The 26,738-nt window shown below is 42.6% G+C and overlaps 2 protein-coding genes across 3 annotated transcripts in view; one reads left to right on the plus strand and one right to left on the minus strand.

Annotated features, from left to right (window-relative positions):
- Positions 1-6: 6 nt before the first annotated feature.
- On the plus strand, positions 7-14,045 carry XRCC2 (X-ray repair cross complementing 2). Of its 2 annotated transcripts, none has more exons than XM_039704155.1 (3): positions 7-57; positions 4,500-4,581; positions 10,175-14,045. In XM_039704155.1, the coding sequence occupies exons 1-3, from the start codon at positions 19-21 to the stop codon at positions 10,888-10,890; spliced, it is 837 nt and encodes a 278-aa protein (XP_039560089.1). In that variant the 5' UTR covers positions 7-18; the 3' UTR covers positions 10,891-14,045. The 2 variants fall into 2 exon arrangements, with proteins under 2 accessions (XP_039560089.1, XP_039560081.1); XM_039704147.1 differs by lacking the exon at positions 7-57 and adding an exon at positions 1,906-2,448.
- The window catches only part of LOC120499864 (translation initiation factor IF-2-like), a 42,001-nt gene continuing 25,962 nt past the window's right edge, over positions 10,700-26,738 (minus strand). The window contains exons 3-4 of the transcript XR_005626983.1: positions 12,242-12,569; positions 10,700-10,827 (exon numbers count right to left, since the gene is read on the minus strand). The gene's annotated coding sequence lies outside the window, so the exon portion shown is untranslated. The remainder of the gene's footprint in view (positions 10,828-12,241; positions 12,570-26,738) is intronic.

A 26,738-nucleotide genomic window follows, 5' to 3' on the forward strand; every position in this document is an offset into this window, starting at 1 on the left:
GGCGGGCGCGGGGCCGCCATGGGTGACGCGCTCGGCGGGGCGGAGTCGGGCACGCAGGTGAGGCGCGGCCCCCGCGCCGCTCCCCGCAGCCCCGGGCCGGGCTCACGGGCGGGGAGGGCTGGGCGAGGCTGTAGCCAGGGGAAAAAAGCAGCGCCGAGCCTCCCCCGCTCACCCCCACGGCGCGGGCGAGCCCCCGCGGGGCCTCGTGAGGGGGCGGTGCGGGAGGGAGGGAGTTCCGCCCCCGGAAGGCCGCGGGGGCTTTCCCGGGGGATTTCCCGCAGATCCCGGAGGGATCGGGGTTCCCCTGGTCCGTGTTCTGCCTTTGTGTCGGGATGCGGGTGGGCGCTTCTTTCAGCACGGGGGGAGGTTGGCTCGGGTGTCTCGGTAATTCCTTTATAAATATTCCCTTGGCGCTCCCCTCCCTGGCGTTGCAGGGGATGCCTGAGGAAGGAGACCTGTGCGGAAGGTTTCATTTAAAGGCTCGGACTTGATGGTCTTAAAGGTCTCTTCCAACTTTATGATGCTATAAATAAACATTTTGTAGGGTGGAATTGCATTCCTCCTCACTAGGAAAAAGGAGGTTTGAGTTTTGGGATCTTGCGTTGTTTTATTAGTTTTTTTTTTGGTTGTTTTTGTTTGTTTGTTTTTTTTTTATTTCTGGGTATTTTATTAGAGACTGGGTATTTTGTTAGAGACTTCCACTTTTGATCAGCAGCTTAATTGCTTGGGGATTTGTGTGTAACTATACCAGAATATGCTGCATAGTTCACGTGAAACAGAAAAGTGTGATAATATTTTTTGTTAAAGCTCTGTGTGGTTTTTAGTGGGACTTGGGCTTTTAAGCCCTTTTGACACTTAAAAAAAAATATTAGTGCCAGATGTCCACTATTGGCAAATAGACACGAATTAAGGACGTGTCCTTAACTCCTCTTCCCCTCAACTTCCACTGCTGACAAAGGGGTGAGAGATTCCTGGTTCTTCCCCCCAGTGGGTGCAGCCTCTCCTGTGCTGTGCTCTTTGTCCAAGGGGTAAATGCATTTATTTGCCCACATGAGTGGTGCTGACAGGGAATGCTCATGGCATCACCTGCCTGCAGTGGATGGATATCCAACCTGGAACAAGGTGGGTTTAGAAAAGGCAATGTGTGAATACAGTGTCCAGACAAAAAATGGTAAAAGCTCTTGAAACAGAAAACACTTAATTTAAACCAATACTTCTTTAAATAGTCTCATGCATAAAGTCAGATTTTACTGAGTTATACTCAGTATTGTGCTTTTATTATTGAATATAATTAATACAACAAATTAGAACTTTTTGCAAAACACCTTTGCTTTATCACAATAAAAGTGATGATAAATAGCCTGCATATGTCTTCATGCCCAAAGTTTACAAAAGCTCAGTCAGAGCGGTTATGGTGGTTGAGAATTAAATTTTGTCTAGAACTCAAGATAGGTTTGTATGTGTAAATAGCCTGTAGGTTAGCTCACAGCCTCTACCAGAGCTGGAGTATTTAATTTGAATTTCTTTAACATTTTAATGAAGTAATCTCTCATTCCTGACAAGACCAATGTGTGTGCTCTGTTGAAGCCAGCAGAGCACGAGCACGTCGTGCACTGGACAGTGGGACTGTCCATATGCGTATTTGGTTATTAAAAGGACAATAAACTATAAAAGGCATAGCTGAAATATTTGAGTCCCATCAGCTTTGTCATTAATAACATTTAACCCAGCTGCTGCTGAACTTTTGCTGTACAGTTTATTCTCTACATGTAACTGCACATCTTTACAGTTTCTTGCTGACATAATTACATTTTCAAAGAATACCTAAGAGTGAGGAGCTACCACTAGCAGGTTGCTAAAGGGTGGTGTTTTGCGTAAAAAAAGATGAAGAGAGGCTTATGGAGAAAGAAATGAGCACCTACACTTCAGTTATAGAATCACAAGTCTCTAATATGGGATTTGAAATTGACTTGGGAATTTTTTCTAAGCTCTTCCCACTCCAAGATTCTTTCCAGGGATGCTGTCCTGTTGTGTTCTGTACATTGTCTGTGACAAAGCTTGGGACACCTGACATCCGCCCTCCACACTACCCTTTACGTGCTGTAGATTTCTCCTCCTCTCATATTCCAGAAGAACACGTGAGGAGGCAGAATGGGAAAGCCTCCCCTGGAGCAGAGCCGGGGTGGCTCTTGCTGGGTTTGGAGCAGCCTGTGCTGTCCCTGTCTGCAGTGTGGGCAGAGGTGAGGGCTGCCTGTGCAGGGTCTCATCTCAGCTTTGCCTCCATCACTTCTGCTGCAGTGTGGACAAACCTTTGTGAGAGTTGAAGGAAAATTGTTGGCTGTTTCTGCCAGGAACCCCGTTGCTCCCAGCGTGGCACTAATGAGGCAAGTGCCTTTGGAGATTCTGCTTCAGAACTCGGAAGTAAATACAAGCTTGATAAAAACACAGGTGTGCTATCATCAGCAAATTACCATAAATTACCTTCATGAGCAGTGCTCAGAGAAAGCACCTGTAGTTATTTAAAATTAATACATAAACTTATGTATTATCATTATCATTATCATTGTTATCATTTAAATAACAACAGATTCATACTTAAACGATATGATCAATTTACTCTCAGTAAACTTAAAGAGTTGATAGTCTAAGAGGACACAGGGGCTCACTGTTCCAGAAAAAATAAACTGCAGAGGATGTATTTGTTAATGTACAAATTAATTTAGGAGCACGAGGCTGCAGCAATGTGTTTAGGCCTGCAGTAGTTGTGACTGCTGGCCCCAGCAGTGCCCATCATTGAGCCCTGTTATCCCTGTGTGCTGCAGCAGTGCTTCCTCTGCTGAGAAGTGAAGAGCATCAGAAAGCAGCAGCCTGTGGTGGTTTTCCTCTTCCCCTCAACTTCCACTGCTGACAAAGGGGTGAGAGATTCCTGGTTCTTCCCCCCAGTGGGTGCAGCCTCTCCTCACTGGTGGCCAGGCCCTGGCAGCAAAAGAGCTGCACATGCAGGGTCTGCCAAGGCCCTCTTGGTGGTTGAGAGCTGCTGGTTTATATGCCCCAAGTTAAGTTCCTGTATTCTTATGTACATATGTCCATCTGGATTTTTGCTTTGTCCAGATCATGGAACCCTGCTGCTTCCCAGGAGTTCACTGTGTGTTTTGTGCTGCACAAATGTGTGAAGTGTAATGGGAGGATCTGTGATCCAGAGCAAGGTCAATTTGAGTGGTTTTTTGGCCCTTCAGAGGACGAGTCAGAAAACTCTCCTGGATAGGCATGAAGAGGCCAAGGCAAACACATTGACATTTTGTTAATGGAAGGGAATCCTAAAGTGTCAATGAAAATGTCACACTTAGATTCCCATTGTGACCACTTGAAGCAAATTCAGGGCCATGTAATGAAGTTTTATTTTACTCTTAAAGGCAAACACACATACGCACACAACTGTTCAAAGAACTTTTAAGATCATTCAGAGCAAATGTTGCTCATGGATGTGACAAGGAGGAAAGCAAGAGAGGAAAGCAAGGTGTGTGCTCACTTCTCTTTTGGTCTTTAGGATAGGATAAAACTGAACAGGACTTGTTTTGTTCAGATCTTTAAATGACAGCTGGGTGTCTTGGAGAATGTAGTATTTGGCACCAGGGTAGGTGCTCTGGTGACACTGAGCATCCCAATAATGTCCTTTCCCATGTATGTAAGGAGTAATAGCTCTAGTACCAGGGAAAATGTTTATTCTTGCTTTACACAGTGTGCCAGAATTACTAATAACACAGGTTCTGTGAATACCTGTCTACTTGCTATGCAAATACCTCTCAATTTAAGAAACTGTCCATGATCTTTGAACTAATTAGTTTTACAATGGACTTAGTTTACGAGGGGCTTTGGAAAACTTGCTTAACAAATTCAAGCTTGCTTTAGAAAGGTTCTTGCAGAGCCACTGGTGACTAATTACTTTTGAACATTCTTAATCCATACTCTGTTTGAACAAGTAACTATGATATAATGGGATTGTAGCCCAGAGGAGTCCTGTGTAACTTTTCAGGTGAAATGCACATGGTTTTACTTACAGATGCTCAGAGAGGCTGGCTCAGGGGATTGTTGATGGGTGAGGTTTCACCTCTCAGCCAGTATTTCTTCTGGAGATGATGGTTGTTACAAATGATGTTCTTCCCTTTGTTCTTTGGAATGACAGCACTGATGTGTGCTGGAGGTGATCCCTCTCACTAATGTCCCTGAGCAGCCTTTGCTTTTTAAACTTTATTTCTCCTCATATCTGCAGTCCTCACGGCCACTCAGTCTGTGTGCTTGTTGTTTGTAAGGCTGGGACCTTCTGTTGCTGTAGTCCAGACTATACATTTCCATATGTAGTTATGAAAACATTTTTAAAATCAGGCTAATCTTTCAGTAGGACTGTCATGGAAAACTTAGTTCTTAGAATCCTTTAATTTTGTGTCCTGAGGTTCATTATTTAAAGTTAACAGCATGGCTCTTTGTCTTGTCTTTAAAAGCTGCTTGCACGACTTGAGGGCAGAAGTTCTCTGAAGAATCTTGAACCTTGTCTGTTTCCTGAGGAAGGATCTCCTGTTCATGGTAAAATCATGTGTCTTCATGTGTCTTCATCCCATTTATGGAAAGATGTTCATGTAAAAGTATTCTCAGAGATAAACATACAAGTAAATTATTTTACCCTAGATCAGAATTTTAATTGTTGTTGTAGTTCGATGCAAACTAGATAAAATGGAATAATGCAAAGTTACCCTTCCAAACATTATTAAATAGGCCTCAAAATGTACTTTGTGCATATCAAAACAGAGGTGTAGGTGAGTAAATACCAAGCACGTTGGTCAGTGTCAGTAGTTTTCCAGCAATTTGTTCTAGAGTCTGTCATTAAACCTCTTTGTTTGTTTTTTTTTTAATCAGTGGTCTAGACAACCACCACAAGTCATAACTGCAGAAATTTGCAAAGAACATGAGGTTCAGTAAGTAGCAAAGAGTTCAGTGATACAGAGTTGTCTGGGTAAATTAGGATAAGGAGCATGAGCAAACAGTATTTTTCAATGAAGCCAAGTCATCAAGCCATTCAGTCTTGACCTGAACAATCCTAAGTATACTTAGAATAGAATTTCATAAACAATTCCATTATGGCCACAGGTACTAATTAGTTAAATGAGTTCACAGTGTCAGGATCAACCTGGCTCCTAGAGACCTTCAGTGAATGAATGAGAATTTCAGATGGGAGAAGTGGGATAACCTTTCAGTGACACCAGTACAGGAAATGTTAAGATCAAGGTTGGATATTTTAATGAAAGAAATTAGTGAACTAAACAGAAAAGAACACACTATTCAGGAAGTCAGACTGATTTTCCAGATTGTGTGAAATTTAATTAATTTCACCATGGAAGAGACAACTCTGATTACACAAGACTAAAAATGTATATGAAAAAAAGGCATATGAGGGGCAAATTGTATGAATCAGTGGTGAGGTCCTACTGTGCTGGAATTTATGTATGAGTGAGTGGATTTCATAGGACAAGTATGTGGCTTCAGTGGTTAGCAGCACACTTATCTGCAGTTTGAATTCCCACAAATATGGAATGTTCAGAATAAAGAGCAGAAAAAGCAATAAAAAGAATCAGGATAATTGGATGAGAGATGATGCTTAGTGTTCAAACACAGTCACTGTGAGACCCTTTGTGTATTGTTTTGCAGCACTAGAAAACACATGTGGGCTTTAGCAGTACATGATTCCTGCCCTGAAAGCTTCCAGTGTGACATAACAGTGATAAAGGGTGGAGAAATACTACTAAACCAGTGCAAGCAGAGCACAAAAGAATATTTAAATACTCTCATTTCTGAACTGCTGTGTAACTCACAAGAAGAATTAAGGGCCAGGAGTGAAATTGGTATATGCTTCACAAGACTCTCAAATTCTTATTTTTTTTTAGAAAATGAGATATTACTGTTTTTTTTCAAAACATAAATATTGAACAATCTTTTAGTCTGGATGTTTGGTATTTTTTAGTCAACTTTACATACAACAAACAAATGTTTGAGGCTGAACTGGTTATGTGCTGATCAAACAGATTTTAAGACTTTTTTTGGGGATCACTAACTGCCCTTGCTGCAGTCCATAGCATTACATAATTTCATGTCAAATTATCTGCTTTGCTCTTAAAGCTTTATAGGTTGTTGATGACTGTCTGAAGACTGTTCCAGAACTTCAGTTCTAAGATGGCTGGAAACCTTCTAAAATTCATCACTGACTTCTCTGTGCCAACAGAGTCATTGAGCTTTTGAAGCACTTGTATTTTTCTTCTGCTTCCAACAAATGGTATCAATTATTACCCATATTGGTCATGCTTTTTGGCTGACATTAATGAAGCTGCCTAACATATTAGCACAGCCCTTTAGCTGTATATATATAAATGGACTTCACCTTTTATTGCATTTTTGCTTTGTCTTTTAATACCACAGTATTCATGTGAGGCCATGTGTTATTTTGATGTGTGTTCACATTATTCAGCCTTAAATCCCTGTTGAAGGCCTACCTCTCCATTTGTCATGGACTTGACTTTTAGTGTGTCACTGTGGAATTCTGTAATATGTTGCCCATGAAGTCAATAATGAACAGCTCTTCATCTAAAATGCTGTGATTAAAGCAATGCAAAGACCTAAATTATTCTTTATTTCTGATGAAATTCAAACCAAACAAATACATGAAGTTTCAATAAACTATCCAAAGGTTACATTTTAGTTAAGTGTTCATAACTTGCATGTCAGGGTACTGTAAAATAGGGACAGGTAATATAGGTATTAATGTGATACTCTAACCACTGCTTCTAATTATGATGGACTTGCATATTTAAGAGCACATAAGTACATTAATTACATACCATTTAAGCTGCTCTGGAATGGAGCAAAAGTGACACAAGCATTAAATAATCTTCCACTATTGCCAGTCATATTTCCCCTGTGCCACTGGCATGAAGGTGTGGGTGTCAGTGTAAGGCTCTGATGTTCACCAAATGCATGACACCCAACATTACCTTGAAATAAATATTAGGCCTTTCTACTTCACTTATAAATGGTATAAATATTAGTGACAACTTCTGCACAATATTGTAAATGACCAGCTCAGGAACTTCAAGGTAGCCTACAATGTGAAACACACAAAGTTATTGCTGAGTGTTCCAACAGCCTGTTTGTATCTGCAGTGTCAGAAAATAGTTTAACCAGCATTTGCTGGTGGATTGATTACAGACAAATATAAGGCTTTTGTCATTCAAGATATAACACCAAACTGATGACCAGGACTGAACACGGTGTTTCAGTTAAAAATATATTAATCTTACATAAATATTTACATTTCTTCAGCATCATTTAGTTTATCCTGCATGCCCATTTGTGGGAGTGGACTATTATTCTCTTCAGTCTGCCCATAATGAGCCAGTTCAGGCTGCCCTGAGCCAGGCAATGTGTTTGGGGACTCCTTAAAACCTAACTCTTGAATTCACTAGTGCTGAATTTCATGTGAAATCACTCTACTCATCCATCTCCATCTGTTAAATCTTCACAAACTTAAGTTTTTATTAACCCAATTAGTTTGTCTTCTGCATGTTTTGCCAAGCTAATGGAACATTCATCTACTGATATGTTTAATGTCTGCCAACACCAATTCTAATAGAAAAAATTCCCATTAACTTTCTTCCATGTTAAAGTGCTGTTCCTGCTCTCCCTCTCAGCCTGTTCTCATCCTGTGACAGTATCTTTTTACTAATCCTCCTTTCAAAGTTGTTTTGACATTAATGGATGATGCTAGTTGTGATCACTCAGTTTCTTCTGTGACCTATTGTCAGCGTGTCAGAGGCTTCTTGAAAATGTTGCTGGCCTCACTTCCTCTTTGCTGTGTCATGGTTTGTCCTCTTTGATCCAGAGAAATGAATTTCCCCTCTTATCTTTCTGTAACAGCCTGGTTGCTAATTCAATGAAACCCTACATTTATAGATGTTGCTATAAATTGCTCCTGTTTGCACCCGTTCTCCTTGTGGGCAGCCTCTTGGATAATCAGGAAGGCACAGAAATCCCCAGCTCTCTTGAGGTTTTCTTGCAGTCCAAGCTGTTGCTGTTTTCAGAGTAACTAAAGTGTCCTGGTCAAACTACAAGGCAGCTGTGGATCTCTTTCAGCAATGTTGAACAAAGTTTGAGGGGTGCTTGGCTGTCTTGCTGTTCACATTTATAAACCACCACCACAAAAACCTCTGAGAATTATTTTTGTCATTCAACTTACAATTTTTGCTCTAATAAGTTGTATTACTTCTGCCAATAAAAAAACGAAAACTCATCCTGTGTCATTCTGTAGCACACAGACATCCTGCTAGAATGTCTTCAAATGGAAAAAGTGAAGCATCTATTTCCCAGAATAATTTTTGAATCCAGCAGGTCATATTTTGCTATAAAGGCAGGTAAAGCAGTCTATTGCCTGTTGGCCCCACTTGTTACTGGTCTGGATTCAGAAATGCCAATCAGGGTGGCAGAAGTTTTGTGCCACAGGCAGTGGCAAAAGATACACTCTGTTCCTTATCAAGAGCTGCCTTACACAATTGTTCTAAAATACTGCAGGAGACAAAATAGGAGGGAATGACCTACCAGCACTTTTAGGAGAAGTTCTTCCAAGCTGGTATCTCACCCTGCCAGGGTGTGGTTATGTCTCTGGCACAGGCTGTGTGACAGCAGAGCCACTGGCTGCACGTGGCAGTCGGGCACGGTGACCTCTGGACAGGAAGAGAAAATAAAAACTTATGTCCCAGGACGTGTAGTTATCTTTCATCTCAGAAGTGAGGGAGCCATTCAGAACAGCTTAATAAGGGCTTGGGAGACAATCAAGCTTTTTAATAGATTTCAAAGGATCAGAAATTCATATAAATGGTATTTCTGAGTGTCACTGGAAATGGACAGACTTGTCACATCAGGTGTAAATTGCTTTTAACACTTGCAAAGGGAGAAGAGCTTGGTTTCTTCTCTGCCATCCTGCTCCCCTGATCCCAAGCTGCATCTTGATGTTGTAGGCACTTGTGAATGAGGACGTCCACTGGAAGCTGAGTGGTGACTTGAAAAGCCCTGTTAACTCAGGCAGGCACAAACATGTTCAAGGAAGGTTGCAGTCAATTCTCCACTCTCGCATCCCCCTATGGAAAGCTGTTATGCCATTTGCACTTGCCAAGGCTGTGGAAATCTCTCACCTTCCTGCAATTACAGTTGTGTGATTCTCCTTACTGCATGGGGTTACCCTTCTGCCTATAAAATCCAAAATGTCATAAATAAATAATCCAGTTCCCAAAATTAGAAATTTATAAAGAGCAGCTAATAAATTAACTTCTTCTAAGGTCTTGCTCTGATACAAGACATCAGAAGACTTGGATAAGGCTTTAGAGTATCTTGCATTCATATCCAGTAAAACAACTGGTTTCCTAATGAAGCGTAATGCTGTTTTTAATTAACATTTTAAATTTTTATGGTATGTATTTTATGACCCACATGGATGAGGTAATTAGGCTGAATCCTTTTATGAACAGAGATCCTTTGCTTTAGACAGAAACCTTGCCTGGAGTTGAAAGAATCCCTGAGTCTCCCTTGTCAAAAGAAGCAGTTTCACATTATTATCACCACAGAAGAATATAAGTGCCAAATAAACTTACTGGTGTTCTCTTCACCAGCCACAGATTCCTGTAGGAGTCTTGTGACATGCAGTATGTGGCATCTATGTGACCTCTAATATGTCAAATTTTTTTTGTTTTGTCCTCTACTTTGTTATTTCTTATTGTGTGTGCATAGTGTAGATGGTTTCTTAGCCACTTTTGTGTAGCAGCTTCCTCTTCTGCATTTATCTGCCTGTAATGATATAGATAAAATCCAGTTGCCAACCTTTTATTGATGGAAGTCTCCTAGATGGTGCTGACAGAGGCTTTCAACCTTTGTTCACAGCTGATTAACTTCACTTCAGAGGCCTTTCTTGAAAACTAAAATATCTTTTGGTAGATACCAGCCAGGATTTAAACAGTTTTATGAATGTCAAATAAAATGCATTTCCCAATTTGTGCAATAGTATTGGTTCAGAAAACACTGAGAACCAACTCTGGGCTATAAATGCTCTTACCTGACAACATGCTGCTTTGTTTTTGAACAGGAGATGTTATTGAATTCCATGGCCCAGAAGGCACAGGAAAAACAGAAATGCTTTATCACCTGCTAGCCCGCTGCATCACTCCCAAAGCTCAGGGAGGGCTGGAAGTAGAAGTCATGTTTGTTGACACCGATTACCATTTTGACATGCTCCGCCTGGTCACCATTCTTGAGAGCAGACTGGCACAAGGGACAGAAGAAATGATAAAGCAGTGCCTGGGAAGGCTCTTCCTTGTGAGCTGCAGTAGTAGCACTCAGCTACTCCTCACTCTCCACTCTCTAGAAAACCTGTTCTGTGCTCACCCCTCGCTCTGTGTTTTGCTTTTAGACAGTTTGTCAGCTTTTTATTGGATAGACAGAAGCAATGGAGGGGAGAGCCTTACCTTGCAGGAGATGAACCTGAAGAAATGTGCTAACTTCCTTGAAAAGCTTGTGACACAGCACCACTTGATCCTCTTTGCAACAACGCAGACACTAATGCAGAAATCTGCAAACTCTGCAGAAAGCTTTTTACCTTTAAAACATCCACATGAAACTGATACAGACTACAGACCATATCTCTGTAAATCGTGGCAGCAAATGGTAACTCACAGGATGTTCTTCTCTAAGCAGTGTAATTCTGGCAACAGCAAAGGTTTTACTGTAGTTTCTTGCCACCTCAAAAGAAACCAGATAGTAAAACGTTCATTTAGTGTTGCAGAATGTGGAGTTCAGTTTTAACATCAGTTTATTTAGTAAACATTTATCAAATCCTGGTGCTTAAGGCCTGATTTGGCCTAAGTACCTTCTTGTAACTTTTCAACTAGCTGGTTGTTGCTGGTTGGTTAATAATTGTTGCCACCATTTTCTTGAAATTCAGTGAAGGGCAGGGAATGGTAAAATTTCTTAATTACTTCAGCAATTCCATCCAAACTATAGAGGACTGTTGACATTACTTGTTTGTGCTTAATCAAGAAAATGATAACCAAAGACACATTAAAGTCCTGGTATCCTTCAGCAGTCTGACCTATGTGGCCAAATGCCTGTTGGAGATTTTGGATCTTGCTCCTTTACACTCTTCCTCTTCCAAGCTCCAGAAGTAGGAGCCTACTTTTCTGTGGCAGAGGTTGCAAAGAGGCCAGAGTTCATGCTTTATAAACATTGGCCTTGGTTTATTCCCTGTAGCTTTGGGCATAGGAAATGCTGATTTTGCCTGAAGAAGAAGAGGATTCATTTTCACAGCCTATTAAATAGTGGCGATCCTGACTGTGCTGCTTCTCCTGGCTCTCAGCCTCTCCATTTACATTAGCAGGTGCTCAGAGGAGCAGGGATTGCAGGTGTTCTGACCCTTACAAATGTCTGGCATTGAAGAATCTTCAGCTATTAAAGAAATAGAGGCCTGGTTTCCATAACTGAAGGAAAAGTAAAGACCCAGCTCTGGGTACCTGTGGGTTTGTGCAACATGCAGCAAACAGTTTAGTTTTTGAAAATAATTAAGTGCAAGTTATGGGTTATTTTGGGAGGGGAGGTTTTTTTTTGTTGTTATCATTTTTTTAAAATGATGCACATACTTTTTCATAAGTCATTTTTTCATCATTTTTGCCCTTCCTCATTATTCCTTCCCACTTCTTTCCCTTCCCCAGTCTCTCTAAGAAATCCAGGAATGCCATGCCTCTGGTCTTTACCAATATGTATTTGCCACATGCAGAACATTTGTGCAGGATTTGGCATGTAACATGTTGCAATTCTGGCAAAGAAGATTCAGAACTTACGAGAAATGCCCTACAGTTCTGGCAAAGAACACCACATTATTTATGAACCTAGAGTGCCCTTTGAAAGCTTCAAAGAACTTTACAAGAAAGAAAATTGCACACAGTACATTATTTAATACAAAAACATTAGCTTACAAATTCAAATTACTCAAACAAGGGGGAAATACTTCTCACAGCGATGTTTGTTCAGTCATGTTGCACAGCACGTTTTATAGTTTAGATTGAAGAGATTATTAACAAAAATGCATATTAAGAAGAAGTATCTAGCTCAGTATCTTTTTGAGGAAGATGCCTAAAAAACTCTGTTGTGAGATACTTACCTTTGAATTTCCTGACTTCTGAAGCAGCTTTTTCAAGCTGAATGTATGTTTGGAATCCCAGCTTTGTATAGTTCAGTTACCCTCTTGGGTTCCACTGTGTCTGTTCACAACGAGTTCAGTTTAATTATTCTTTCTGTGGGAAAACTTCTTTTTCCCTTCTCATTTTAAACCTTTAATCTGATCACTTCTTCACGCCATCAGTTCTTCTACTCTGACACATCAGCAAGCTTTGCCTTTTCCACATCTCCCAGAGCTGATGATTTTATAGACTGTCACTTCATTTGTGCTTTCTCATCCATCAGCACCAATATGTATTTTATTTTAAAACCTGCATAAGTACACAAATACATGAAAAAATACATTAAAAGCATTCAGCCTAGAGTGGACCCAAGTTAGATAGTTTACTATAAGTAGACACATCCATGATGAATTATGATAAAGGGCATTATTGAATTTTTTTGTAAAAAAGAATGGGAAATTTCAAGTAGGACTTAAGAACTTTAAAATCTGAAAATTCTAGGACTGTGTAATTTCTACTAGAAAAAAATCAAAAACAAACAGCCCCCCGTTCCACTGGAGAATACAACTCCACTGATGATTGACTTCTTCATAAAATCATACTTGCTAAAGAATATGCTTGAGAAAAAAAACAATGGATATGTTCTTGCATTCCCATCTGGAAAAAAAAGCTTTTATATTCTTCACAATGTAGTTTGTATTTTGCATTGTACTATAAAAGAATTGCCTAAATTGAAATGAAGCCAAAGTTCTAGTTGATCAAAAAGAGCACCTCAGGAAATTTTGAAGTTTCCCAGTTTTATTTTTACTTTGAATGCAGACAGATCTTTAATTCTCTGGTAATTGTAATATTCACGCTTTGCACATTTGTTTTAGCTGCATAGCAAGGATTTCTGAGGTGCTGAGCATCTGCATACCCCTGTAATGCTGCAGGAGAGATAGGCAGTACATAATCTGAGAGTTCACTGACCTCATCCTTTGCCAAAATTATGCCATTTGGAAAAATGAACCTTTAGGATACAAGTCTCAGAAAGATGCAGTGATAAAGAACATGGAAAGCAGCAATTTCGTTTGTGCCTTAATGCTCTTGGGTATTAAACATGGGGTTTGCCATTTTCTAAGTGGAGAATTTTCCAAATTTTGTACCAATTGTAGTTATTGGAGATTGCAGTCCATCCCTGTGAGTTAGGAACAGTGTATGAAATGTAGCATTATACCTGGAATACTCAGTTTAATGCAGATTCTCCTCTTTCACCCAGAGCTGAGGTCCCACCCTGTCTCACCTGGGATGCCCTGAGCTGCTGCAACTCAGTCTCCCAGGGAGGAAGCACATTTTGGGTTAGTAGGTCTGGTTTAAATCAGCCCTGCAGAAGAGCATGGAATACTTGTATTCCTGAACTCTGATTTAAGGTATTTCTTAGAAAGGAAAATCCTTTCATGTCAGTGCCATTGTTCTTCAGCTCAGGGTGGTGTTATTAAGGCTTTTGTAGACACAGGAACTTTTTACATTCCTTAGAATTTTGTTTGTTGTTTCATATGCAACATGGAATTAAAGCAGCAAGCTTGAAATAAAGAGGAACTAGTTCACCCTTTCCCCCATTCTTTTCATAACAAGAGGGCTTCTTAGCAAAACCAAATTAAGGTATTTTGCAGGTTTTATATTTATTTTTTACTATACTGGTATTTCTATGAACACCTGGAAAGAAAATGTTGAGTTTTATATTCAGTTAAAAGTTCTTTGTATTCCTAGGCTTTTTATAGAGCAAATAAAATACTAATAACAGTTTGCTTGGTTTAAGTTTGCACTTGCACATAAAATTCAAGTTTCCTTTTTCTTATATAACTGATCTCAGAAAGTTAATTTTTCCTGGAGTTTGGAAATGGCAGAAGATAAATGTTCTCCTGTGGAAACATACCTGCAATTGTATTTTTGCTGGAGAGTAATGGACAGAGGAAGAAGAAACACCACTTTGATGGCAGCTGTATAGAAGCCATCTCTGTCTGAAGAGGAACATGACCTTTTTCTTTTCTGTGGTTGCTCTAATAAAATGTCTCTTGAACTTCTTTATTCAAATGTACTTTTGATATACAAATACCATACTGGGGCGATGGGCAACATCATTTTGCCATTACCAAGCCTGATGCCAAACTCAACACCCACCTCAGTATAAAGCTGTGCCACAGCACCAAACTCCAGCTGGGGTAGGAAATTGCAGTGAATTCTCCCCTGTGTAAAAGCTGCAGACAGGTGCAGTGTGTCCAACAGCTACAGAGCAGCACAAGACCCCCTGCATTTTGTAAAGAAGGGGAGGCACTGAGAGGGCTTGGAAGACTTTGGCAATGGAAAAAATTTTCAGACAGGTAAAGGAACATGACTGCAATGCATGTGCATGATCTGGATAGAGAACTGATGCCCTGCAGCAGTCCCTGAAATCAAAGGTCTGGACGTCCCTGTGTGTGAAAGAGCAGAGTGGCACTGGGCTATGAATAACATGGAGTGTGACAAAAGGGCCCATGAACTTCACTGACCTGTCTGGCATGGCAATACTTTCAAAGAGAAGGTTGACTAGAGTGGGCCTGTATGTTGTTCCCACTTGGGAATATGGATTCCACTACGTAGATGCTTTATAGCTTATTTATAATGAAAATATAAAACTCCTCTGCTCTGGACCCAGGAGGAATTAAATGTAAAAGCAGACTTTTTATTTTATGTTGGGGGATTTTTCCCTCCAGCTCTAGGCACCTTCCCAACAGTCAGCACTTATCTCCAGAGCACTCTTGCAGCTTTCTGTGGCAGGAGCAAGTTTCACTGAAAGTGAGTCCTTCTCTCCTTTGCTGAGGGTTTATGTACACTCTTTATTACTAGCACAGACTGGGCTACCCAGACAGGGAAGCCTGAACCCATGTGACACATCAGTTAAGTGGTAAGTAGCTGTGGAGGCTTGATTCTGTTGGCAATCAGGAGTAAATCACATTTGAGTAGATGATTTTGAAGAAACGGGGCTGTGACTTCGTTTGGGAAAAGTCTGGCACTCTTCCCTCTGCTTTCCCACCCTGCTTTGCATCGTGCCCCAGCCAGCTGGTCCTTGTACCTGTGTGGGCCTCAGTGCTCCAGGATAGCGGTGACAAGATGTCACCGCCTTGCCAAATGCTGGTGAGCAGCCATGCTTGGATCTTGGCACTCTCGTTCTGCAGGAGTTGGCACAACCACTAGAGTTAATTTAAACCTTTTGCCAGGTTTCTTTCTCATACATCTCACTGGGCCTGCGCTAAAGACCTCCTAGCCGTGGGGGAGATAGGAAAGAGAAGAAATCTTAGGGTTTGAATATTAAGGACAAGTTTTAGGCCATTGCTCCAAAAAGGGGCTAAGCAAGGCTGTGAGGTTCCTGCAGTAGCAGACAGAAGTCAAGGCCCCAAAGATGGCTTGGTAAAGGTCAAGGAATGGACTCTGCATCTCCTGTCAAGGGATGAATAGGAATTTTGACTTAGAATATCTGCACATTCTCACATTGCTAATGGAGAAGACCATGCTGTGGCAGGCAGTGCTGTCTCTGAGGCACATTTCAGGCTCCATCACTGACAGTTCTGTCTCCATCCCAATATCTCTTTGAGGAGGGAAGTGAGAGGGGGAGGGATTGAGAAAAGGGGAGGCTGTTTAGGAAACTCCTTAAGGCTTTGATGAAGTATGGGAAACAGGAGAGCCATTTGGTCATCGGCCTTCATTTCTCTCCAGAGCCTGTAGAAAAATATCCATAGTAGCAAAGAATGGCTTAGCTAAAACCAGCACACTCAAAAGGTCAGGGGGTTGCAGGAGCAGCCTGCAGCCACCATAAAGAGGAAATCCTGACTGGAGAGGAGACACCACAAGAGCTGCTGTTCTGCTTCTCCAAATTCCTGTGAGCATGTCCTGGTGGACATACTGCCACTGGAAGCTCCTGTCACAGCTGGAGATGGGACACCATTCAACCCCTTCTGGGAAGCAGGAAACTGGTGGGAGGCCACCCTGTCCCCATGGCTGCTAAGCAATCTTGCCCATGATGAAGAGCATTCACTTACAAGGTCATGGCTAAACTTTCCCTCGTCCTTTATTTCAATGCCTTAACTTAGTAGCTCTGCAGTGAGACTACTGGCACTGCTTGCATTTCAATTACCACATGCATCAGTGGCACTTTTCTGACAATAAAATCACATTTCGTGAAATTATACAGGTGCTTGTATTTTCACCCATCAGAAAAAAATGATGCTTTTAAAGAAATTTATGAATCCCCTAAGCAAATGCTATAGACCAGCTGCATGGGCAATGAAGTTACAGGAGTTGATAGAGGCAGGAATTTGAATAGCCCACACAGTGAAAGGAAAGGGCTCACCCTCTTTAAAATCCACAGTGGCATTCCAAATATGATTATTCTGCAATCCTGTTCACAACAAATCTTGCAGGCTGACACTACATGCCCCTTCCCATTGATTGTATGGCCTGCACAAGCACTCTGAGTCTATTAAGCCTGAAGTCCCTGCACCACATAATAACTTAGACATTTCAGTCCCTCAAGCAGACACAAAAAAGTACTTACTAGCACAGTTGTCAATTTTGTGGAAATGTCCTGTGGGATTCCATAAGTATCCTAACAACTGGCTGAGCTCTTTCCTTTGCTCCCACAGGTGTGGTTAAATCAAGGAGCAGTCAGTGCTAGCTGGAGGCAGGGAGGGCTCAGCTGCCTCGTGCCTGCCAGAGAGTGTCCATGATCCACTGCTGGCTGCTAAAAGCTCAGGAAAGGTTCCATCTCCCACCATGGCAGAGGAGCCAGTGAGGCCCCCCTGGACTCAGAAGGGGAATCCTAATAAGCCTGATTTTCACCATGCCACAGTAGCAATCAGCCTTTCTCCGTGGTGGAAATGGGAATTTCTGACATTCTCAGGTCTTTGCTGGTTGCAGATCAGCTCACACTGATGTCAGTCATTTACTGCTGTGACAGAGCACCACAGCCTGAAGGAGACTCACCTGGAGGCAGCTGCTGGGAGGTGCAGCACGGCTCCTGGACCAGGACACTGCTCCTGGCATCCCTCCAGGCACAGGGAGAGCTGGCTCTCCTCCCTTCTAGAGCTGCACAATGCTCACATGAGGTGGCAGTGGCTCCTAACCACTGTCACAGAGTACAGACATCACTAAAGGCAAACCCTGTCTCTCATTCTCATCAAATTCCATGGCTCTGCTCAGGGCTCTGCTCTGGTGGGATTCGTGCTTGTGCTTTGTGTTGAAGTCACTTCTGTTTTGTAAAGAAACTCAAGTGGTTTTCCTGCTCTGGATGAAGGACAGAGGTTGCATCCACTGGTCTGGGTGATATTTAACCCACACTCATGGCTGTGCTGGCTGTGAACCAAATAATAAGGAGAAAGAGCAGCATAACAGAGTGTCAAAGTTACAAAACAGGCTTTTCTCTTGACATTGGTTTGGGGTTTATTGCTGCTTCTAATAGCTCTTCTAGGAAACAAAATTTCCCAATACTTCCTTTTCTGGTAAGACAGAGTGTGTGTGGTATCCTACCCCAAAGGCAAGAAAATAACATTCTCTGGGTTTATTTTTTGAACTAAAAACATACTCTGGTTTGGGCTGTGCATTCCTCAACACAGTGTTGCTTCACTCATGGATTGATCAAAGATACCATGGACAATGGGAAAAGTAGGAGGGAGTGCTAAAACACAGAGCAGGCGGCGCTGCAGGCAGGTGTTTAAATGAACTCACTGGGTTCATGAAGAAACTTCTGCAGATCTGAAATCCAAACGTCAAGCTCTGGCCTATTCCTTCTGCATTTGCACTTTTACATGTGCAGCACAGCTGAATTAGAGCCTGAAGATGATAAAAATGCAGACATAGAATAGGCTGGTTTTCTAGATCTTTTGATCCTACAACCTGTTTTCTCTAAGACCAAGGTTTAGCTTCTAGGAAAATAAAGGTGACACAAACAGAAGTGCTTTCTGTTAGGATAAGAAATCATCAAATATCAGTGCAAAATTTCAAAACCTGCTGAATTCTCAGTATGTAGAATTGATCCTGGCTACTCTCTGCTCTGGATGATTTCAGTGTCACTGTTGTCCTGTCATTTATTTGAAGACAAAACCATTATATTTGGGAAGCAGGTAGGCTTTCAAACTCTCAAACTCATAATTATGGAGTAGGATATACTAAAACTAAAAGGTTAATTCATACACAGAGTAACATATATTTAGTTGCCACCAGGATCCTTATGAACAACAGCAACACATGGATAGGACAGAAAGCATTTCATCTTGCAAAGCCATCATGACACAGAAGAGGACATTCAAAGGCAATGGAGAAATGCTTTTGTTTAATGAAAACTGAATGTGAGGTACATTTTCTTACACTGTGGTCTCTTGTCCCAGCTCTCCTCCCTGTCTGAAACACTGTGCCAAAGCTCAAGCAGTAAATCTCTCTTTGCCAAAAGAAGCCTGCTGGAAACCAGAATAAATACAAGTGGAGACTGGAGTAGAGACTGAAGCCTCATCTCATTTTGGATTTGCCTTGTTTCCCCACAGCTTTCCTTCTCACCAGTTAATTGGTCTTGATACTGAAAAGCAGATCCAGATAATCCTGGGCAGGGTGACATTAGGTTTTGAATACAGAAGAAAAGAGAGGTCAGAGTGTAGTTTTGATACAAAGACCCAAACCCCCCCAGTCCTCTGAAACTGTATAAAAGCCTTAAGTACTCCTGAATAAGGAATTGCTTTTTTGCAGACTTTTAGTTGACCGTCTTGTTCAAGTACTCATTTAATTCATCAAAGGAAACATAGAAGGTGATTGAGGATGGGACTTGCCCAGGCTCTTGCCATGAAAACTGCAAAGCTTAAAGGTCTGTTTTAAGGTGTTCTAAGAAACACAGATCTAAAAGGCTTGAGTATAGGGCAGCAGCTTTGCCAAACAAGAGGCCTTTGGCTTTTAATGGTTTTGATTGTGCTATAGGCTGCGTTCATGTTGTTCTCCAACCACCAGCTCAAGTCTCAATTTTGCTTATTTGCTGGAAGTTTGTGTAGTTGACCTTCCCAAGCAGGCCATGACAATTCCAGAACAACCTAGATTTAAATGCTAATGACTACAGCATAACCTAGACAATAAAACTATCAAGAAAAACAATGTGAAGAAACAGTTACAGACAAGAAAAATAAAAACATTTTCCATGTGAATATTAAAAAATAATTACGTGCTAATAGCTAACATAATTCTTGCTAGCCCAGGTAAGCTACTGCTTGAATGAAAATTCATTACTTATAAACAGACTGGGGATATCTTGCTCACAACAGACTGCTCAAGTAATGTAGATCCTGTTCATTTTTATCCATTCCCTTTGTCAGGCCCCAATGGAATTGTTTAAGTTGGACTTAGCACAGAAGCCACCAGCAGAAATGCACTGAGTGTGCTGCTCTGTTGGCAGGACTCGAGGCTGTCAACGCAATGAAAGGATCTCAGCCACACAACCCAAGTTAAACTTTCCTCCTGCCAATCTGCCACATGCTAAATTCCAGTAAATTGCTTAATTAATGTAACGAAAGCAAACTGCACTCCAGTCTGCTCTGTAGGTCACTGAAAACACCCTCTCATACACTGTCCTTTAACAGTGTGACCTGCATTTATCTGTTCCTAAGAGCTCCTGTGTGCACACCTCTTGTAAATTTTTCTGTTCCATTGTACAGAAAGTATTTCTGGTTAACTATTTTGGTAGCCTCATTTATATTCCCTATTTCTAGAAAGGCTCACGCATATGTTTAATGCATGAATAGTTCCAGGGAAGTCAACGGGAAAATTTATACCTTTAAAGTTAAGGGTGTGCATACATCTTTACAAAGTGAAAATGGACTTTTCATCTACACCTCAAGGTTTCCTCCAGCTGTGTCTGCCAGAACATACATAACTGAACCAGACTTCCAACACTAATCCATTATTCCTCCACCTAGAAACTTGAAATCCACCATTAACTCTACGATCATTATATATGGCTCTCTTCCTTTTTCCTGCTTCTTTCCCAAATTACTCAGAACATGGGACATGAAAAAGTTACTGTGGTGGCTAAGAAAGCACATGCACAGGCAGAGCCAGGTGGTGCTGGCTGGAGCAGGACACCAGGCCATGCTCACAGAGGCTGTTGTCTCACGTTGTGATTCCGAGGCCTGTAGAGGTATCCACAGGCTCACTGCACACAGGCAAATGTCCTGTTCCCAGTCTGTAATGACTGGCACTCATTTCCACCTTGTTCTGGATCGAAATCCATGGTCTAAACATCTGTCCCCAGTCCCCTGTGCTCTCTATGCCCCAGTGACTGGAGCCCTTTCCCACCAAACACATCAGTGTTGATGGCTAAGGACCACACTGCTGGTTTTGGTATGCATGTTCCACTCAGAAAAAAATCCAGTGAAGTGTAATAATCTGTGTTGCAGAAAAAAAGTAGCTGCACTTTATCTCAGTTTATTTTCCTCTACTACAAGGCCAGTCAAAGACTCCATGGAGTAGAAAAGTGTGCTCAGTAGAAAAGCACAACTCCTGCCTACATGACGTTAAACTATCAAGTAGAAACAACATTTTTTTTGCTTGGTGATTGCATTCCCTCCCACTCTCACACAAGCCAAGAGGAGTCTCTTGTGTTTACAGCCAGAGAATGGGAAAGAAGCACTGGGCTGGTCTTGGCTCAGCTGGGTTTTTTGTTTGTGTTGGACACACGATGACACTCCCCTCTTCAGATCCAAGGTCCTAAAAGCAATTTGTTTTCATTTAAAAACAGAAAAAGGCCGTGCTTTCTTACCAGCACACACGCTGGGGAAGGCTGACAAAGCAGCTGCCTGTCCTTGTGCCTCAGCAGTGGAGCTGGAGCTCCCATGGCTCCCACCCAAATCTCGGGCACGTCAGAAAAGTATAACCACAAACTTTCCAACCTTTTGCGATCCAGCCAGCAATATTCCCGGTTTGGCAACTCCAACTCCCAGCTGTCAGCCTTGCTGGGCTGTATCAGAGCCACGTGGACACGGGGAGCTGCTCACACAGCCCAACTTGCAAGACCGGTGCCTCAATTTGTCATGCTCATATAATAAATCAATTTGTTTCCTTTAACGAGGGGTTAGTCAGCAAACCTTCACTCATGCTTTTCTCGTACAGTAGGTCTCACTTCCCTGTAGGATTTGTGTGAATGTGGCCTTACCTTTGCTTTAGGAGAAGCAGTGAGATGAGATTGGTTTTTCTGAGATATCCATTCTCTTGTGAATCCCCCCACCCAACAAACACCTGATTTTTGTACCCATTATGAACAGCTATTGGACACATGGTCTACCCTGTATCCTATACAGCGTGGTGTAGGGAAGGGATGATGTCCTTGGATGTGATGTGGCCAAGCAGAGCATTTCACCCCCAGTCCCACTGTCACCCCTGTCCATGTCCTGGGGGCGTGTGGAGGCTCTTTGCTCCGGAACAGTCTGGGACACTTTCCCACTGAGCCAGGGGAGATCCTGTCTGTCCTTCTGGACAAACAGGTTGCTGTGTTAAGCAGGAGAGGCCTATCAGTGCTGGCATCTCTCAGTCTGCCCCAGCAGGGCTGTGTGGGAGGGCTGCTTACCAGCACCAGCAAAAGTGGCTCCTTGTAGCCCCCTTGGCCCCTCTGGCCCCACTTGAACCCTGCTTGAACTCAGGTTCAGGCGAGAGATTTCACACGTGGTTCAGAGTGGGGCTGGGAGCAAGAGACTGACAGTGTCAGCAGCAGGTCCCTCAGCACTGCTCCTCCCCAGCTCTGGCTGTTGGACTGCAAAATCTCCAGCCCCATGTGCTCAGCCTGCCTCATCCAGCTGTGGGAGGAATTTCAGCTGTGGAATAATTTCTCAGAGGAAGTGTCTATCCATGAATTAATGTCTCTAAGAACTAATTATTGGGTAAACTGTATAAACAGTCCCTGGAGTGCCTCTTCAGTACTCAGCTTTTGGGCTTCAAAACAGACAGAGCAGGCAAGAGGATTTTCAAAGGACTCTCTGTCTGGGTAAGCGATGATGTAGGTGACTCAGTGGTTTTCCCTCTCACAGCCTAAAAAGACAGAAAGCTCCACAGTGGTCATTTGGGGTGAAAATTTATAGCTTATTAATTAAAAAAGAAGAAGAAAAAAAAAGCCATTTCTAGGCCAGATCATAGATTCTAGGCTGCCATCCAATGTCAGAAAATGTTCCCCTCCCAGCAGGGGATCCAGGCTAAAAGGTTATTTAATACTTTCTGGTTGATTTTATGTTTGGAATAATTGCCTTAAATGATTGGTTTTGGCCTGAGAAACTGTTTGCTTACCTGGCACCTGAACTTCAGTGATAAACTTTAATGTCCTCCTCTGAGTATTCCCATAGCACACAAAGGAGGCTTCATGCAGTCCCACTAGCTATAAATCTGACCTTTCTTAAAAAAAAAAAATCAAAATCAGATGTTGTTCATTATCTCTTCCAACTCTCATCTACCCGTGAACATCCAAAAGTTTTAAAAGCCCTGCTTAAGCAGGTCTCCACTCCATTGATGGAATATCCTTTAATATTTTATAGCTCTGACTTGCACTTCTAAAAGTACTAATTAATCTCACTAGATAAAAACTGGCAAAAAATGGCACAAGTGAGAATAGCTCCATCCTTCCTCACAGCAATCGTGTGCCAGTTCATCTTGGAGCATGTAATGATTTACTGTAATAGTTTTAGGTCCGTAATGGGGCCAATAACTGGCATCTGGAAGCTGTGAGACTCTTTCCCAATGGATGCCATTCACATATAGTTATTTAATTAATTAACAGCTCCACTACCATAAGCCAGTGAAGAGTCCATTAAAGTTTTTTTTTTTAAATATCTTCCAAAGTAAGAACATATGCTGCACACTGCTTTTCCCTTGGAGAGTGCTTAATGTTGCAACCTGTTTATCTTATGACTGATTTTCAAATTCCACCTTAACCAGCTGCTTTTTGCTCGACTTTGGTATTCAGCAGAGACTGAACTGCTGAGTGCTCAGCAGGAGCAGCAGAATAACATTCTACCTGCATGTGCTCATTCCTGAGCGAGGTGCCAAACCCCTGCAATGGCTGCCTGGCTGTCTCTGTGCTCTTCCCAGACTGTACATGTGATGCACTTTCACTTGCCTATTTTCTCTGCTGAAAGAAAAAAAAAAAAAAACAATAAAAAAAAAATCAAGGTGTGGAGTTCATTTGGAATAAGCAAAATATCAGTGGGAAAACGAAACCCAGCAGACATTGGAGGGAGTTGGTCAAGTTTGTAAAATGCATTTAAGAGCTCAGTCCCATGTGAAATGTGGAAAAGCCATCAGGGGCCGTCAAGCCAGCAGGGATGGGTTTGGTCTGGTAACAGTGCCAAAGGATTTTGCTTCTCAAACGAGGATTCCTACTGCTGAGGTGCAGTTAAATGCAAACCACGTCCTGTTGGGTGCTGGCCTGCAGTGGGGTGAAGGGCTCGTCCATGAGGTCCATCCTTCTGCAGGCAGCTGAGGCAGGAGAGAAGAGCAGCTTCCCTGGCTCTGGCTGGGCACAGGCACGTGGCACCAGCCCGGTGCCACGCAGCACAAGGGAGCTGAGGAGCTGCCCCAGAAGGACCTGGGAGACATGAAACTGGAGAAGCTCTGACAGGACAGGAATGTCATTTAACAGTGGCTGTCTAAATTGAGCCCTGCTAACGTGGCAGAGCACAGCGTGAGCTCCCCAGTACTGGATCCTGATATGTAGGACATGTCAGAAGTTACATAATCCCTGATGCAGAATCCTTCTCCCTGGATGTAATGTGTTGTGTCGTTCTTCTCCTGCTCTCTGTCCCACTGGTCTGCAGCACAGCCTTCTGCCTGCAAGGCTTTTACTGGGGTGTGCTGCAAGGTTTGGGAAAACCAGCAGTGCCCTGGAGCAGCTGTCCCCCAGAGCCCTTCAGCTAGTTCCTTACCCTTGTGACCCACCATGGATCATCCAAGGGCTGCCAGAAACACAGGGGAAGCCAACAGGAGCTGGGTTTGATACTCTTGGGAGAGATTCAGGTGTGCTCTGCCCACATGTCAGGTGTGGAGAGTGAGGAGCCAGTCTTTTTAACTGTGATGTCTCGTGCTCCTCCCTAGGTAGAGCCTCAGGCCTCACAAGCCAGCACCCAGCTCACTTCCAAGTCCATCAGGGCTCTGAAATTGCCCTTCAGCCCAAACTCCCTGAAACAACCAGTCTGTCCAGGCTGCTGGGTCATGGCAAACCCTCCTGGCAGGTCTTCCTCCTCCCAGAAGGAAACAGCAGCCCTGCTGCCTCACAGAGCAGGGGCTGTGCAGGACGTGGTTCCCACTGTCATTGCTCAATGGTCAAAGCACTCTCCTGGAAGCAGCATGTGAACCAAGTTCCTTCTCCTGTAAAAGGACATTCAAACATGCACCTCCCAATTTCCTCAGCATACCTCAGCCCCTGGGATAATGCACTCGACTGCAGGAAGAAGGGACACTCTGCATCCACTAATGCTCGTCTCCATGTGACCTGTCACCTGCACAAACTCCATCAGAAGTCCCTGAAGCAGAGGCCAGAGCTCAGGATCTCTCCTTCCAGGAGACTGCCATAGCCAATAGGCCAGGCAAGGTCACCTCAGCTAACTTCAGCACTATCCAGGTACCTACATGTCTCCTACAGGCAGCAGGGAATCAGGCATTTCTTGTCCTGAATCAAACATCTTGAGTTCCTTTTCCTCTCCACTGATTTTACATGGAGCCTAGGGTGACTAACGCAGTCTTTGAAGTCCAGCTGTTCAATATCTACATCAAGGATGTAAGTCCTCCTTCTCCTCCCTCCAACCCTTTCCTGTCTTCTCTTTCTATCCCAGTAAACCTTTCATGATGCTGCAGCTCTGACACGAAGACCTGGGAGCACAAGTTATCCTAATCCCCTACAGAACTGCAGGGTTTAGGGGCTGGAGGGTTCACCATGGAGCTGTGGGCTCAAAGCATCTCCAGGAGCTCTCCTGTGAACCAGCAACCCCCCAGCAGAGGAGGTTCTGACATCTGGTTTCCTTTCCCAGTTTATTTTAATAGGCAATACTGACCATTTCTTGGTTCTGCACAACACATGCTGTAGACACCTATCTTCTGCAAAGAACTGTAAAAAATATTAATTAATATTGTAATTCATACCCCATGGGTACTGTGTGCTTTTGTGGAAAGCAATGCAACTATAACCCAGTTTGACTGGCTGTTCTGTTTTACTGACTTGTCCTGCTCTACTACTTCAATTAATATCCTCTTTAAATGTGATTTAGGCTTAATATTACTTATCTTCAAAATATTAGAAGCATCCCACATGACTTCAGGTTTCTTGATTAGTGTTCATTTACAGATAAATTACCTCAAGGTGCAATGAAGGTTAAGCACATATACTGGGAATTTAAAGTAAAACACGTCTGACAGATTTTGCAACTAAAGTAAAACCCAGCTGCAGAAAGCACTCATTCCTGAAGTTACAATTAAAATTCAAACCAATTAATATTAGAATCATAGAACTGTAGAAAGATTTGGATTGGGAGGAGCCTGAGAGATCACTTCATTCCAGTTCTCCTGCCACGGGGCAGAGACACCTTCCAGGTGCTCCAAGCCCCATCCAGCCTGGCCATGAACAGTTCCAGAAATAGGGCATCAACAACTTCTTTGGGCAACCTGTTCCAGAGCCTCACCACCCCCAAAATAGCAAATATATTTATTCACTGGTAGAGTTTGCTTCATTAAAAATTCTATCATAGGCCTCAAAAAAATTTTTGACCAGCTCCAGCCATGGATTTTGACCCCTGTGAGGTCATAGGCAAGTCCAAAGATGTGGTGTGGGGCCTTTGTGTGCTGACTCCCTTCCTCCACATCCAGCCCCTAGACCAACCTTCCATTTCTTTTCCAGGTTTGCAAACACATAAGACTGAACTTCTGAAAATATTCAGTGGTTCTTTGTTTCTGTGATGTGGAATAAAACCCAATTCACAGCCTGAGAACTCCCTGGGATGGAAACAGGCTGGTGTGATTTTCTGTTTCCAGGAGTGTCGCTGGAGGATCAGGGAGTATCATTAAAGCACAAGACAGAACTTTCCCTGGACATATGCTGTATAATGTAAAAACACTCAAAGGATTAACAGCAATCAGGGATATATCTCTGGCTGTGTGCACATACCAAATCCACAAACAAGGGATTAGAGATATAGCATATGAACCTGCAAGGAAGAAATATAGTGGGGCCAGAAATGGGATCATAAGAGAAAGGTTACTCCTGCATTTGTAAAATTTTATACAGATCCTTGTATTCTATGAGGCCTTATATTTGTATTGCAGGAATATGTAGAAAAGAGATCAGTCTCAGGCTGCTGGGGTTTGCATACACTGCTCACAAAGGAGAGCCTCCCCTGGAGCTTGCAGGCCAAGAGCTGTTCCTTGCAAGTGCATCCACATGGCTGGACTCTCAGCATGTGG

Source organism: Passer montanus, unplaced genomic scaffold (assembly GCF_014805655.1).
Source record: "Passer montanus isolate IOZ18808 unplaced genomic scaffold, ASM1480565v1 scaffold10, whole genome shotgun sequence".
Classification (NCBI taxonomy): domain Eukaryota; kingdom Metazoa; phylum Chordata; class Aves; order Passeriformes; family Passeridae; genus Passer; species Passer montanus.

Coding starts and splice junctions, on each gene's coding strand:
- XRCC2 (XM_039704147.1), top strand. CDS start 2,380: ATGAGGCAAGTGCCTTTGGAGATTCTGCTTCAGAACTCGGAAGTAAAT. Junction 2,449..4,499: donor CAAGCTTGATAAAAACACAG/GTGTGCTATCAT, acceptor TGTCTTTAAAAG/CTGCTTGCACGACTTGAGGG. Junction 4,582..10,174: donor GGAAGGATCTCCTGTTCATG/GTAAAATCATGT, acceptor GTTTTTGAACAG/GAGATGTTATTGAATTCCAT.